This window comes from Palaemon carinicauda, chromosome 2, assembly GCF_036898095.1.
Source record: "Palaemon carinicauda isolate YSFRI2023 chromosome 2, ASM3689809v2, whole genome shotgun sequence".
Lineage (NCBI taxonomy): Eukaryota > Metazoa > Arthropoda > Malacostraca > Decapoda > Palaemonidae > Palaemon > Palaemon carinicauda.
In genome coordinates, this window is record NC_090726.1 from 195,753,642 (window position 1) to 195,770,035 (window position 16,394).

At 33.7% G+C, this 16,394-nt stretch overlaps 1 protein-coding gene across 1 annotated transcript in view; it reads left to right on the forward strand.

Moving 5' to 3' along the window:
- LOC137621795 (uncharacterized) overlaps positions 1-16,394 on the forward strand; it is a 148,604-nt gene that overhangs the window by 128,169 nt on the left and 4,041 nt on the right. The window contains exons 18-30 of the mRNA XM_068352306.1: positions 77-263; positions 2,039-2,119; positions 2,378-2,484; positions 2,695-2,847; positions 3,380-3,575; positions 4,072-4,280; positions 6,451-6,610; positions 8,079-8,285; positions 10,035-10,116; positions 12,073-12,219; positions 12,563-12,669; positions 14,552-14,730; positions 15,157-15,232. Coding sequence (XP_068208407.1) covers positions 77-263; positions 2,039-2,119; positions 2,378-2,484; positions 2,695-2,847; positions 3,380-3,575; positions 4,072-4,280; positions 6,451-6,610; positions 8,079-8,285; positions 10,035-10,116; positions 12,073-12,219; positions 12,563-12,669; positions 14,552-14,730; positions 15,157-15,232 — 1,891 coding nt within the window. The remainder of the gene's footprint in view (positions 1-76; positions 264-2,038; positions 2,120-2,377; positions 2,485-2,694; positions 2,848-3,379; positions 3,576-4,071; positions 4,281-6,450; positions 6,611-8,078; positions 8,286-10,034; positions 10,117-12,072; positions 12,220-12,562; positions 12,670-14,551; positions 14,731-15,156; positions 15,233-16,394) is intronic.

Genomic DNA, 16,394 nt, shown 5'->3' on the forward strand with positions numbered 1-16,394 from the left:
TTAGGCTCTGGGAAAGTGGTACTTTTAAACTATGAAAGTTTTTTATGTTCATTTCTATTTTTTTCTAAACCTATAGCCAGCATACCAAAGTGTTGTGGTTAAGGTTATCAATTCGGCTCCTTCGCCGGTGAAACTTGATTGTCCTGTGGTGATTGAGCCTGAGGAGTTCTTCTACTGCCATGTCACAGTGTTCCAAGGAAATTCCCTTGTCATGACTACCAGTAGCGGTGACGGAAGTATTGCTGAAAACTACACAATTCCAGGTAAGGTTATAATTACAAAGTTATGTTTATGACTATTAATTTTGCTTCAGTTTTACATCTAATACAGAATAAAATGATTTTAAGGAATCTTACATGCAGCTTCCATAGCTAATATCTCAGAAGCATGAGCGTAACTTCAAAACAAAAGATGACAATATCTCTCGGTTACATATACCCTCATCTCTTAGAACTACCTGTCTCGGAAATATTTTGCGTATTCTCTATGTGGAAACTGTGCTTAGTGGCTCAACACCTCACCTTACCTCTTGGTTCTCACAATATCTTGTCGACTTAGAGTGTAAGATGTATTTATCAATTTTTCATTCCATAGCAGAATCTTGAAACCCAAAATAATTTTTGTTGCCATCTTATTAGTTAGTGCTTATTTCCGTCATCTGCCAGTAGTAAAATTTTCTTAACGTTATTACAGTAGAAAGAAAAGAAATTGAAGATCATAATCACAAGTCGATAAAACTCTAGTGTAGGATCTTAAGGCAAGCTTAATCATTAATAACTGTCTTTGGCAATAATCTAATGCTGCTTTTTATTCTGCTGAACTGTTTATATAAAACAGATTGTTCAATAGCTATTACTCTGAAGTAAAGAAAATAACTATATCTTAGCAGTACCAAATATTGTTCAATACCTGTAAATTTGAAGTAAAGAAAATAACTATGTATCTCAGCTATACCAAAGACTGTTCTATAATTATTACTCTGAAGTAAATAAAATAGCTGTGTAACTTAGCAACACAGTACTCTCAATGACTATGTTTGATATTTAAAATTTTAAAATGAGATATTTTAATTCTTTCATACCAAACAACGGTCACGTTGGAATTTTAGATAAGTTTGCCAAGGATATATCTCATTCAAGTCAAGTTATTCCTCTGTATAATCCTTGTTTCTGGGTGATGGTTTAGAGAATATCCCTAAAAGGAACCTACAGACTTTCACCATTTTTTACCTTTACAACAGTAACCTGTGCATTGTGCTAGGTCTTGTTTCGATAGTAGAGGTACTAGCACCTATGCTACCGATGCTAGGGTATATTTGAGATGAACTAGGCTCAATCCCACAGCTCTCCAAAACATGATGTAACTGTTCGGCTATCAGCTGAAACTTATGATTATGTAAAATCTGTTACTTTATTCCACTGGAACAATACGATATGCCTCGTCAGAAATATATGTGTAAAAAGGTAGCTTATGAGTGCCTACTTAAGCAGATAGAGGGATATAAGGAATCCAGTTGTCTTACAGAGCAGACCAGATCTCAGTAATGCGATTGTTACACAATAGAAGGAACTGAAGTAGCATGAGAGTAAGAGGCTCATATTATTGTAATATTTGTTATTATTAAACATTTTCTTCTGAGCTACTAGCAATAGCTGAAGGTTAGCCTGATAAGGCGTTCAGCAGTTTTATGGGAATTCTGTAGATGTATAACAGATCATCAGTCAATTCAGCTCCCTGTTATATCTAAGGGTTTTCTGAAATGACACCTTGGGTGACAGTTCTAACTATAATCCATTTTGTCTCCAAATAATTTATGTTGTAGATGAATTTCAGAAAAGTTGTGGCAACAACTACAGCATATTTTTTCAAAATTTCATAAGTATTAAATATAAATTGTAAAAAATGCCAATGCTTTATATAAATCTATCTTTGGCAGTTGAATGGTTTTCTTTTGCAAGTGCATCACAGTTTGGGACTAAAGTCCAACCTTTAAAGCATTTTTTCTATCATTACGCTACTTTGTTTACTGCTATTACAGAACCCAAAATACAGCATATGGGCTTTCCTGCTCCTCAAGAAATCATGGAGGATATGATACAGAAACCATTAAATTCATCTGGTAAGTCAATTTAGTTTTAATGTAATCAATGAGATACCTTTTTAAAGACAAGTTCTGAACTGAGGAGTTTTGCAATTTTGCTTTTTATTATTTATTGGGGATTTTATGCATCAGTAAGCCATTGTAAATTGAAAGGAAATGAATTTAATCAATATTGACACTTGCTAGCTAAGTTTATTAATAGTTAATACAGTATTTTGGAATTAATTGTATGGCCAATTTACACTGATGCCTGTTAACTAAAATATTTGTATTTAGGTGACCCTCCAGCTGCAGTAATTATGCCATGGACTCGTCTGAAAGAGAGCTCTGTTCTTCTTGCCTTTACTGCCTATGTATCAACGCCAGGAGAAATTACATTTATGGTATGATAATGCCGTTTGAAGTTGTGTTTACACTCAACATTATACAAGTAACTGTAGAGAATTATAACTCCAATCATGTTTTATCTCTTTAATCAAATACTGTATTGAATGTGCCTTTAAATTTTCTTAACATCTGATATTATAAAAGTGATATTGGTGTATATCTTAGAATATAATATAACTTATTATTGTAATAATTCTATATTACAGATTCTTCGTCCAACTTGCAGTGGAAGTCCTGTTTGTCCAACAACTGGAAAATGTGACTCTTCCTGTGCAGGTCATAACAGTACATCCTATACGTGTTCCTCAGGCTCATTTTGTACCCATGGCCTTTCTTGCTTTGACCAGTCACTGGCTATGGTTAGTATTCTCATACAAGTCGCTAATTTTGGAAAACAGGCATACTGTATAGTGATATATTTATAAGATATATTTAAGAATGAATTTTTAGATTTTTCCCAATCTTTAATAGGTTTCAGAATACCATACATTGCTTTGGATTAATTTCTCAGTTACTGTATGTATTGTATTTGAAAAATTCTGTTGCATCCCATGTGTTTTCTATTGCTACAAGCTGTATTGAAGTTGATTTATTAATTTTTTAAAGCATTAAGGAGACACTTTTTCAAGCTTTGCTTTCTATAGTTATGTTTTTGTGAACAAGAAATGACAGAAAAGATGACTGAATATAACAAATTCATGAGTGAAACAATGTTATTTTCTTTTTCTGTTGTACATTATGTGTGATGAGCAGTTATAAACTGTTTGGGTTGTGTGTTAAAACAAATATTTGCATCGGTTTTACATAACCAAAGTATGTGTCATATAAACTTTTTATATAATTCCTTCAGTAAACAAGATTAATTAATTAACAACCGGTGTCTTTTAAAAGGGATCGTGTAAAACCTCAGCGGGACCAATGCCTGATGATTACCAAGTTATTGTAGAGCAGACAGTAGTAACTACAGCAGGGTTCAACTACATTAAGCTTGATCAGGCTGTGCACCTTTGGCCACCTCTACAACAGGGAGATGTTGTAGGATTCATACCAGGATCTGCTGTTGTTGCATATCACCTGACATCTAAAGGTAGGAAGCCTCATGACTCAGAAGAGAAAATCCTTTTGAATTTAGTTATATTAGCTCAATTAGCCCTTTTACCCCAATGGACGTACTGGTACGTTTCACAAAACTCATCCCTTTACTCCCATGGATGTACTGGTATGTCCTTGCAAAAAACTTTTTTACATTTTTTTTGCATATTTTTGATAACTTTATGAGAAACTTCAGGCATTTTCCAAAATAATGACACCAACCTGACCTCTCTCTGACAAAAATTAAGGCTGTTAGATCAATTTAAAAAAAATATATTGCAAAATGTGCTTGGAAAAAAAAACGCCTGAGGGTTAAGGGTTGGAAAGTTCCAAATACTGTTGCGGGTAAAAGGGTTAGTGTTGTTTTATAGATACTAGATTGTTGAGTATCTTCACTTAAATAAACTCATTTACTGGGTTTTGGCTGAGAAGCTTTTTACTAATAAATAAGTACCTACAGTGATGGGCCTTTTTATATTCTTATTTTTTAGAATCTGACATTGGCTTCTCGGCTACGGGCAGTTATTTGTCTGCTAATGGTAAAAATCTTGGTGTTCAACATTATGTCAGTGCCACTGTCAGTCTGCCATTCACTGTGGATTTACCTTACAATTATAGTGTCATTGGTAACTACACCTATCATGTTACTATACAAAACAGCCTCGGAACTGTGGAAAACTCCTCTATAATAGCTTGTCAGGTAAGTTTTTCAGACTTTTCCTAGAGAAAATTACTGTATTATTTAAAATTTTATGATACTTTTGTCAGGTTTTATTTGTATATTATAAACTTTGTAGAAGTAATTACAGTATTTCTGTGAACCTCCCCTGGTGCTTATATTGCTTCTCTCTCGAAAAAGTTCTGGTTTTCTTACCTTGTTATTGTCCTGCCCTTCTAGTGTGATATTTGGATCATATGGTAGTGTCTTGTGAGAGTTCTTCAAGGGATTTATTGCTAAACAATAATAATCCTTATTTACTTTGTGTCACATGCCTGGGACAAAAGTGGGATTGGAATAACCGTTTGGGAGAATGTAGTTCCCTGACAGTTCATCTTATGAAGGATTATTTTCACCCAGTAGCTGTTGACATAAAAGATTCAAGTTGTAAACCAAAATTGTCTTTTAATTCAGAAAAAAAGGCAGAGAAGACTAGGCTAGTTGATGTTTGTGGAAGTGAGGTTGCTGATGCTGCACTAGTTATTACCAAACTTACTGGATTTATAGTAATGAGCTTTATAAACGTTTTACAGATTTTCCAGAGCTTTGTAATGTTTATGCCGCCATCTGCCAATGTAGCATCAACATATTGCATGCCATAAAAAAGAAAATAACATAGTACTGATTGAAGAGCCCTATGAAACTTTATATTAATGGCTACCTCACACCATGGCATTTTTATTTCTTCCTTTGAAATGAATGAGCAATTCAGTATTCGCTTCCAAATCAGATGATCTCGTTAATATTGAAGATGAGTTCTAGAGGAATTTGTTTTTTTCAAAAATATTCTTCAAAGTTACAGATATATTTTGTCAGTAACAGTATCAGCTGCAGCATTTTCTCCCAAAGTTTTAATGTTGTACAAGATAAGATGCTACTTGAATCTATTAAATCAGCCATGACTTGTGGCAAATGAGTGTCCTTTTCATAGAGATGTTTTTTCATAGGTACAGTACTCAAACAAAGACTGCCTTCTCTTGTATGAGGAATTGGCTCGTAGTAATCCATTCATGTGTTGGCCTTTCTATCCAAAGTGGTATTAAGTGTTCCTTTTCATCATAAATTATGCCTCATTACATTGATGGTACAAGTTTTAGATGACAGAGCCTTTTTTGCAACATATTGAATAATGTGATCTCTGTCGTGGATAATATTGGAATTCGTTATCCAAGCCAGGAAAAAGAAGCAAATTTTTTGTCACTTTTGCCCCCTTTTCATATCTATTGATGACTGTCCAATTTATCTTGTGTCTCTATAACATGATACTTGGATTCTCTACCTTTTACTTCTAAACACATGAATGAATTACAAGCTCTTTCCTATAATGTGAAGTTTGGTGAGAAGGAAAGGATTTTGTAATATAAAGAAGATTCTCTATATCTTCATATTTTGAAGGCAAAATTGGCAATTTTGATTACTTTGACTTTGTTTTTAATTTATCTTAAGAAAAATTGTTACTTGTTAGCCATTCATTGAAGCTATAATTTATTTCTTATGCACACCTGAACTGGAATTCATGCTTTTCTTAATCATATCTCAAGTGTATTCTGATAAAAATGTTAATCCTAACAATTTCAAAATGTTATTGTGATAATATTCCTTTTTCATGCATTATTAGCTGACTATCATTTATATTTTCGTTTCTATTATTATTATTATGATTATTATTATTATTATTATTATTATTATTATTATTATTACTAGCCAAGCTACAACCCTTGCTGGAAAAGCAAGGTGCTATAAGCTCAAGGTCTCCAATAGGGAAAGATAGCCCAGTGAAAAAAGGAAATAAGGAAATAAATGAATGAGAACAAATTAACAATACATCATCCTAAAAACAGTAACAACGTCAAAATAGATATGTCATATATAAACTAATAACAACGTCAAAACAGATATGTCATATATAAGCTATAAAAAGGCTCATGTTAGCCTGGTCAACATAAAAACGTTTGCTGCAACTTTGAACTTTTGAAGTTCTGGTTCAACTACCCAATTAGGAAGATCATTCCACAACTTGGTCACAGCTGGAATAAAACTTCTAGAATACTATGACAAGGTTTCTACTGTAGGTGCGTATTTATGCCCTACTGTATATATCTTCATCTTTTTCTCAAAGTAGATTTGAGTAGTGGCGTTACTTTTTTTGCAGATCCCTATCAATTTAGCTTCACCTGGAATACCCATCTTCGAACCACCTCATGTCACTCTCAACAACTACACCCAGGTAACCATTCCGGTTCTTAACGGCTCCGACATATTTGTGATGATAGATTGGGGTGACAACAATATCACTTGGAAATATTTTTCAGGTAAGAATTTTATATTTGGTTTAGTTTTAGTTCACTTAATTTCTTAAGAATATCTCCTGGTGCAATGCTATTTAATCATTGTTTCCTTTAAATTACTGTGAATTATTTATTATATTTCTATTAACTTAAGGAAAAAAGGGTGAAATGGTTGTTCATCAAAATTTTTAAACCAAAAAAATATTACCTAAATTCCACTTTACAAAACATGGCTCACATACACAAATACATACATTTATATATTTATCATTATATTAATTCACAAAAAGGGAATCACAAAAAAAAAACTGAAAATAATTGCCCAATAAGTTAAATAAGTAATATATAAGATATTTACAAAGATAATATTAGACTGAATAGAAAGACACCTAGACTTTAATCAAACTAGGGAGCAGATAGCTTTTAGAAGCAGGTATTCAACAAGTGACCATATTCATGTAATAAACCAGCTAATGGAAAAACCAACAGAGTATGACAAACCACTATGTATGACATTTATAGACTGTGAGAAAGCTTTTGATTCTGTTAAAACTTCAGCTGTAATGAAAGCCCTTCAAAAACAAGGAATAGATGAATCATATGTTAGAGCACTTGAAAGATATCTATACAAGTAGTACTGTACAGCAATCCTAAAAATATGTAAAGATAGTGAGAAAATTCCGATTGAGATAGGAGTTAGACAAGGAGACCCATCTCTCCTAAATTACTCAATGCATGCCTGGAAGAAGTTTTTTAATAATTTAGATTGGGAAAATATAGGCATTGATATTAATGGGGAATACCATAACAACTTAAGATTTGCAGATGACATAGTTGTGTTTAATGAATCATGGGAGGAAATACAAAAGGTGATAGAAGATTTGAATAGAGAAAGCAGACAACAAAAAAGGGGTATGGATAAACCTTTAAGAGATTATTAATAAATATACGTACTTAGAACAAACTAATTGTTTCCCTAGGACATGAGATCAAAATTAGTAGAAGGATAAGCATTGGATGGAGAGATTTTGGTAAACAAAACAAGATTATGAAATATAAAATGCCACTTTCTCTAATAGTGAAAAGTATTTAATAAGATGGTCCAACAAGTTTTAACTTATGCATCAGAAACTTGTAGACTTACTAAAGCGTTAGGAAAATTCCTTGCTGCAATTGAATAGAAATGTCAATGCATCTTCCAAATAATGTTTGTTGATTTATGAAGATTTAGTCATTTGCTGCCGAACAATAGAAATATTGAACAAAAGTTTATAACAGTTTATTTAGGATAGAAAGGATATATTTCGTTCTCACATTGCCTTTATTGTAATTTTCTCTGAACTTTTAATTTATTCAATTTTTTTCTGATAATTTCACCTTCTTTTAAGCTGAATATTATCCATTCTGATACATAAGGGAGGATAACTACTTCATGTCACAAATTTGTAGCTACTAATTAGGATTTTAAGAAATTTTCTCTTTCCTTTAACAGAACTTGATAATTATAATATCACTGAAGTTCATCAGTACAAGGCAGTAGGGGCTTATAGCCCTGTGGTCAAGATCTTCAACAAGCACAATATAGAAGACCAAATACCTTTAGATCAGTGGACCTTTTGGTATTTATTGTTGTGTCAAATTCAGTGCGATCCTGCTCTCTGGACATTTGTAAACAGTGGACCTGTGCTGTGGCCACCAGGTTAGTGACGTTGGAGTTTGTTATGGTAACGATTTTATTAGTGACTTTTTAATGATTTTAGTCCTACATTTTGAGTTGATAAGGAAATTAATCTTTATTATTATTATTGTTATTATTATTATTATTATTATTATTATTATTATTATTGTTGTTGTTGTTGATGCTAATATTATTCTTTTTATCATTACCTTTGTTATTAATATTAATTGTATATATAGTATTACAAAAGTCTTATAATCTTACGGTCAATGACCATTGCTTCTATGATGCCAGATAACATATATGTAATGATAATATAATCACTTATGAGTTACAGTATTAAATTGACGAAACAAATCCAAACTATTGTATCTGTAAAAGTATATTTAAGAAGCACAAAATAGTGAGTTATTTTCTGAGTTTAACAAAATTTTTTACTAAACAAACCATTATTAATTGGAGGTAGGTTATTTGACCATTCATGTAATTGTATCGTCTTGTGGAGATAAACCAGAATGCCAAAAATTCCAACACCATATTTCCCATAAAGGCTTAGTAGGAATATATGAAAATGAGACATTCTTGCATCCAATTTGTATCTAATTATATATCTGAATTGTTTAATTCTTATCAGTAACTCTACAAAACTACTTCCCACACTTATTTGTCAATTTTCAACACCTATTTACTCAGCTTTGGTCCCTGGAAAGTTATTAGATGTGTTCTAGTCTATCTAGAAGTGGAAATTTTCTCTCACCAAGTTAGGAGTGTGTGTAGTTTTAGGATCTATGTACTTTTATCCTTATTCAGACACAGCTTACTTATCATGCATGTGATATGTTTGGAATATTGAAGATGCCAGTTTAACTGGTGGCCGATGTGGTAAGGTTCCTGACTAGTGAATGCCAGACTGGGGTTCGGGTCCCGCTTAAAGTCGATAGTTTCATTGGTTGCTGCAACCTCACCATCCTTGTGAGCTAAGGATGGAGGTTTTGGGGGAGCTTATAGGTCTATCTGCTGAGTCATCAGCAGCCATTGCCTGGCCCTCCTTGGTCCTAGCTTGGGTGGAGAGGGAGCTTGGGCGGAGAGGGAGCTTGGGCGGAGAGGGAGCTTGGGTGCTGATCATATTTACAAGTATATATGGTCAGTCTTTAGGGCATTGTCCTGTTTGACAGGGCAATGTCACTGTCCCTTGCCTCTGCCATTCATGAACTGCCTTTAAACCTTTAAACCTCCAACCAGCCTTGTTTAGCCCACTAATCTAGTAAGAAAAGTCTTTTGTTCTCTTCAGGAACAAACAGGATAATTTTCTACTTGCAATATTTATACTGTTCACTCCATGCCGCAACGCGAAAATAAAATTAAATTCTTGCCATCTTCCCATAGTTAATTATATGCCATTTTTACTACATTTGTAGGAATGTTAAGTCTATTTATTGTATAATTTCTATATAATTCTTGCCATCTTCCCATAGTTAATTATATGCCATTTTTACTACATTTGTAGGAATGTTAAGTCTATTTATTGTATAATTTCTATATGATAATTACCTTACTTTTACACCCCCACCATCTTATTTTCCACATATACAGTAGTGAGAAGTTCTTTAAATTCCTTACTGAAGGAACATCTTTCATTCATTGAAAGAAAGACATGATTAAATTCTCAGTTGTTCATTCCTTTGTGCAATAATAGTAAACTCTCTAATGAAGTATTTGATTGTTTCATGAATTCAATTTTAATATTAGAAATGTATTTGTATTTTGCAGGTAATTTAGAGTTCACGATCAGTGCCCCAGCTGGTGTAGAGTTACCAACAAATGCATCCTTTTCTATAAATTTTGGTGACGGGTAAGAGTATTTTACTTATTCTGTAATATAAAACAGTTTTCTTCCTGTTTATTTAAGTATACTGTATTTTGTAATAGGTCTTATAGTTGCCAAGCAATCATGAGGGATTTTCAAAGTTGTATATTCTGAATACAGTAATATCAGGAACAAAGCCTTTGAAACTATTTTTTTTAATTGTCAGGGGAATAATGTATAACCCTCACCCTCCAGCAAATTAGTGATTCATCATCATTGGTTAATGCGTATTCTATTTCATGTATGTTATCCCATATCAGTTTCAGAGTCCGTGAAAGTATCCCATACTTTCTGTAAACAGTTTTACATTACTGAGTCCTACATATTAGCTTCCCATGTCTTCTTTCCACATATAAGAAGTCTTTTCTGTCTTGACTGAATATTTTCCTCATGACAGACATGACTTCTGCAGTTGAAGGATATTCCTCCATAAAAAGTTTGTTAAAGTCACATCCTGAACAACAACTATTTAGGTCACAATGTTGTCCATGTTACAGAAGGAAAGACTATTCTTCTCCTTCAGCAACAATTAACACATAAACACATTTAAAAGTCAGTAGAAGATTAAGCTAGCTAAAACCTTAGAAGTTAACTTTCAATTAGAATATCAAAGCAAAACGCAATACCAGAAACACCAAATGTGGCCGACAAATAAACTGAATGAGCTACCCACTCCATTATCATTGCCGTACAATGTTTTATAGGAGGCTATTGAAATGAGGCAAAACGGGAAGCGTAATTTTTGTGATAGACGTCAACACTAACGAGGCTTCGAGAATGAAGTCTTGTGAACCTTGGGAGAGTGAAAATGTTTTATTAAGATTAAATTTTTCTTTAATTGTTTTAATATTTCTGTAGCCATAGATTAATTTTTTTGTGTACAATCAGACATTTTGAAAGAATTATTCCTCTCCCTTATTATTATTATTATTGATTTTTTTTTTCTTTTGCAAGATCTCAAAATCCTCAGTCAGCTGACCCAAAGAAGGGACAATACCGATTCCCTTATCCTTGGCAGAATTGCCATCATCATGGGTTTTGTTCTCATGTGCAATGTTGAAAAAACTGTTGACCTGGGAATTTTAATATAGATGATATCACAAGCTTACATCCATTCCCATTGTAAATGTTAGAATGTAGAATGATTGGATATTCAGGGTAGACATGGTCATCTGGATAAATAAATACCAGTCTTAAGATGAGTTTTGTTGTATGCTGGGTAAGAATGAGGCTGACCCAAAAATTTAAAATCAAACTTTACCAATTTTTAGAGTTCATGATTTTAGTATATTTTGGTGTATTTTCTAACAACAGGCAATAAATAGAAACTTCATATTATTATTATTAAATGCTAAGCTACAATGCAAGTTGAAAAAGCAGGATGCTATAAGGCCAGGGGCTCCAACAGGAAAAAATAGTTAAGTGAGGAAAGGAAACAAGGAAAAATAGAATATGTTAAGAACAGTTACAACATTAAAATAAATATTTCCTATATAAACAATAACAACTTTAACAAAATGAGAGGAAGAGAATCCAGATAGATCAGTGTGCCCAAGTGTACCCTCAAGCAAGAGAACTCTAACCCAAGGCAGTGGAAGACCATGGTACAGAGGCTATGGCACTACCCAAGACTAGAGAACAATGGTTTGATTTTGGAGTGCCCTTCTCCTGGAAGAGCTGCTTACGATAGCTAAAGAGTCTCTTCTACCCTTACCAAGAGGAAAGTAAAGTCATTGCACAATTAAGAAGAATTGTTTGGTAATCTGTGTTGTCGAGTGTATGAGGACAGGAGAATCTGTAAAGAATAGGTCAGACTATTCGGTGTCTGTAGGCGAAGGGAAAGAACCGTAACCTGCAACATTGAAAATTTTTTAAATACCTTATGAGCTTTACTTTAAACCTACCATGTCATCCATATTTTTTTTTTCTGTCTTTTGATAGAGCTCATTCAGGAGGCTTAGACTACCCGGATGGAACAAAGATGATTTGTGGTGGCCCAGATGTCATTGGCACACCATTCTGTTCAGATGGATTTAGCTACAAGGAGCCCAAGGCTTATTTAACAGGATACTATAATGCCACTTTCAAGTAAGCCAATATTATTAACTTTTTTAATCAGGCTATAATCACTGTATTGCTGCCAATTAATATTCACCCCATTTTGTAAAAAATGAATCTTATTTTTTCTTTTATCTTTAATTTCTGTGAATTTATTCAGCCTCTATTAAAAGCAATATATTGGCACAAGTAAGCTATGTTATGTTATGTTTTACCTCTGAAAGGGAATGTCAATCTCTCTCATATAGAACTTGTTACTTTTGATCATATGAACTAAGCACCTTATTAATTACCAAACGAGTCTTGTTAAGAGTTATTTTCAAGATATGATTTGTGTATCAAGTAAATTCATACATATTTTCTTATCTCACAGCTGCAGAAATAATGCTAGTAGCTTTGCCATGACAACTGAAGCAGTTGTGTATGCCAGCATAGAGGAACTTACAGCAACCCCTATGTATCTACCTTTCCTTCCAATAGGCAAGTTTATATGCTAACTAATGTGGTCTTTCCTTTAACTAAATGTTTATGCAATATTTCTTCCCTAAGTTATTCAAAGATATTCAAAAGAATTTACATTTAGCCTCTGTACCATAGTCTTCCGCTGTCTTGGGTTAGAGTTATCTTGCTTGAGGGTACACTCCAGTACACTATTCGATCTTATTTCCCTCCTCTTTTCAAGTTTTTATAGTTTATATATGTAATATTTATTTTAATTTTGTTACTGTTCTTAAAATGTTTTTATTGCATTTGTTCCTAATTTGTTTATTTCCTTATTCACTATCCTCACTGGGTTATTTTTCCCTGTTGGAGCCCTTCTGCTTATAACATCCTGCTTTTCCAACTAGTATTGTAGCTTAGCTGGTAATGATAATGACAATAATAATACTGTATAAACTCTATTGTGATGTTTTCCATATTGCCAAACCCTCCGAAGATCACAAATAAAGAGATTTAAGTTACATGTGAAACACTGGACAGACAAGTGACTAAATTTTTCCAGCAGAAAAAAATGTACTAATATGAATAACTTAACTTTTAGAAAACTCAGAGGTATTTTTGTGTGCTTTTTATAGTGTTAGCATATCCAAAGTCTTGATTTATTATAGTAGTCTATTGAAAAAGCCCTTGCGTGGCAATCGTCAGACCAGGGTTCTAGTCCCGCTTAAGCTCAACAGTTTCTTGAAGTGTCTGCCAGTTTAACTAGTGGACGATGTGGTAACGTCACTGACTGGTGAACGCCAGACTGGGGTTCGAGTCCTGCTCAAACTCGTTAGTTTCTTTGGTCCCTGCAATCTCACCATCCTTGTGAGCTGAGAATGGGAATGTCGGGGGAGCCTATAGGTCTACCTGCTGAATCATCAGCAGCCATTACTGGGCCCTCCCTGGTCTTAACTTGGGTGGAGAGAGGGCTTGGGCAGTGATCATACGTATATCGTATATATGGTCAGTCTCTAGGTTGTTGTCATGCTAGCTAGGTCGTTGTAACTGTCCCTTGCCCTTGCCATTCATGAGTGCCCTTTAAACCTTTAATGCAATTATATAATTACTGTATTGTAATAATATACTGTAGTTCAATATCAAGTTAATTAAAATATAAAATTATCCAATTTTTAGTGTTTGTTTACAGCTTCAATTCTCTCTAGAGAATACACGATTATGATTTACAAGAACAGTTATTATTTTGAAGGGTTTGTATACATTAAAAGAAATATTTTTCCAAGGGTGTTTATTCCATTCATGTTTGTGCTTTTTGTCATATTTATGTAACCATTTTATCAGTAGGTTTTCAATTTCATCATGGCAACAGATTTTATTTATACCCTAGAAGATTTTTCTCATTAATAGTTCTTTTGAAGGAAGAATCTAGGTACACAATTTACACAATTAAACTAAAAGCAAATCAATAGCCACAAACAGATATCTGGGTCAAGTCCATGTCAATTTCTCTTTAACACAGCTGCTGCTTCTCTGCATATAAAACTTGTGTGCGCCTCCAAAGGTTCATTATAGACTTTATACGGGATAAATCTCTTTGTTAGTTCTGCCTAAATTACACCAGACACACCTAGACTAAATCTTTGTTTTGTGGTGTTGGCAGATAGGAGGAAATTGATAGTTTAGTTTTATCTTGTTTCAATTAATGCACATATGAATGATAAACATATGTTATGAATTGGACATTGCACCTTACCCTTTACATTGCTTTTGTGGAACTTTCATAATTTTTCAACATGACAAATATTGCATAAGTTATTCATTTTTATTTTTTGATCAAAGGTTTTAAACCTCAAGGTTTACATAAATGAAACCTATTTTTTTTCATTATACAGTAATTTACTCTTTTTTTTTTTTTTCATAGGTGGCACCACCCTATATCAAGGCTATGGACCCGTGCATGACCAGTTTCCCGTTGAAAGAAATGTTACCTTTGTTATGCAACTGGCGCAGGGAACTGTATTCTACTACTACGCTGAATTTCCAAATGGTACCTTGATAGGTAACACCACAACAGATAAACTGGATTTGAAATTTGACAAGGTGAGGGTTCCAAGAAGTATATAAATATTTTATTAACCCTTTTACCCCCAGGGTATTTGGAAATTTCCAACCCTTAACCCCCAGGGGGTTATTTTTTTCCTAGCACATTTTGTAGTATATTTTTTTTAAATTGCTCTAACAGCCTTAATTTTTGTCATAGAGAGGTCAGGTTGGTCTCGTTCTCTTGGAAAATGCCTGAATTTTCTCAAAAAATTATCAAAAATTTTTTATAGCATTTTTTTGCAAGGACGTACCGGTACGTCCATGGGGGTAAAGGGATGGGTTTTGTGAAACGTACCAGTACGTCCTTTGGGGGTAAAAGGGTTAATTGACCTTGGGTGAATTAAGGAGGATGTAAATTACTGGAATGAAAATACTGAAAATCAACGTAAGAAATACAAAATTTACGTTTATTTTGTTTTTCAGCCTGGAAGGTATACTGTAAGAATTTATGCTGTAAACCCTCTCCAAGTCTCTACTCCAATTACCACTACAGTTGAAGGTATGCTATGAAAATTCTCTCTCTCTCTCTCTCTCTCTCTCTCTCTCTCTCTCTCTCTCTCTCTCTCTCTCTCTCTCTCTCGTGTTATTGGTTGATTTTATTGTAATGCAAATCAATTTAAACTAAAATATATTTCTACATTTAGTCCGACTGTGTTTCTATGAATTATGAATTCTAGGTAAAAAGATTCTAAGTCAGTCAATCATAATTTGCCCAATTAGAGTAATGTTCTGTAATATCAGCTCATCGCATCTCTGCAAAATCTCATTGACCTTTTGATTCAACTCATAACACACATTTCTAAGACTTCAAGGAAAATACTGTAGACTAAAAGTAATTTACTTAATAAAAAGAAAGTGCATTTGTTAGTATCATGCAGACTATAGGTTTTAAGGTAATTTATTTTTCTGCATAAAAGAAAAAAAGGAAAGTTTTTTTTTTCTTTTAAATAGTACACAGCTCAGAATGAGATGGCAGACTTTTAGCTTTCCCTCAAAGGAAGAGTTAGCTCACACTGGTGGTGTATCGTGTTATTTTAGCTTTCTGGATGCATTGCAAACGTTGTAGAGGCTAGGCCTTAAATCCAAGTGGAGCTGTAGCCAGTGATTTTAGACTTCTGGAAGCATCCCTAAATGTTGTTAATAATATTAAAATATCTCAATTTAGCAGTAATTTCACATATTTAGATTTGAGTCATTCATCTGCCTCCATGAGAGCCTTCCCATTAAATCAGTAACCCCAACATGCTGTATGATCTCAAGTACTTTCCTGTAAAAGAATAGAGCAGGGAATCCTAAACGACATAGTTATGAAAGGAATGTTGTCTACCCCTCTCTAAGGTCAGTGTAACGTCGTGCAAAGCACGGACTCACTGTGTATAAGAGTCCCTCGAGTTCAGGCACTGTTGAACTCAACGAAACACCTCTAATGCTGAAATCGTCTGGCTTTTGATGACACATCATCTCCAAAAACTTTGCTAATACATGTACAGTATGCAATTTCAGCACATGATGAGCTTTTCAGGTTGGTTTGAGCATAGGGTGTTCATTAAACACTACCTGAAACAAATCCAAGAAAGACATTGTGATACGTACTTGGCTTGTTCTAAAATGCTACAAGGGGAACCTGGAGAAAGGAAGGATTATTTCAGCCAGGCTCTTCA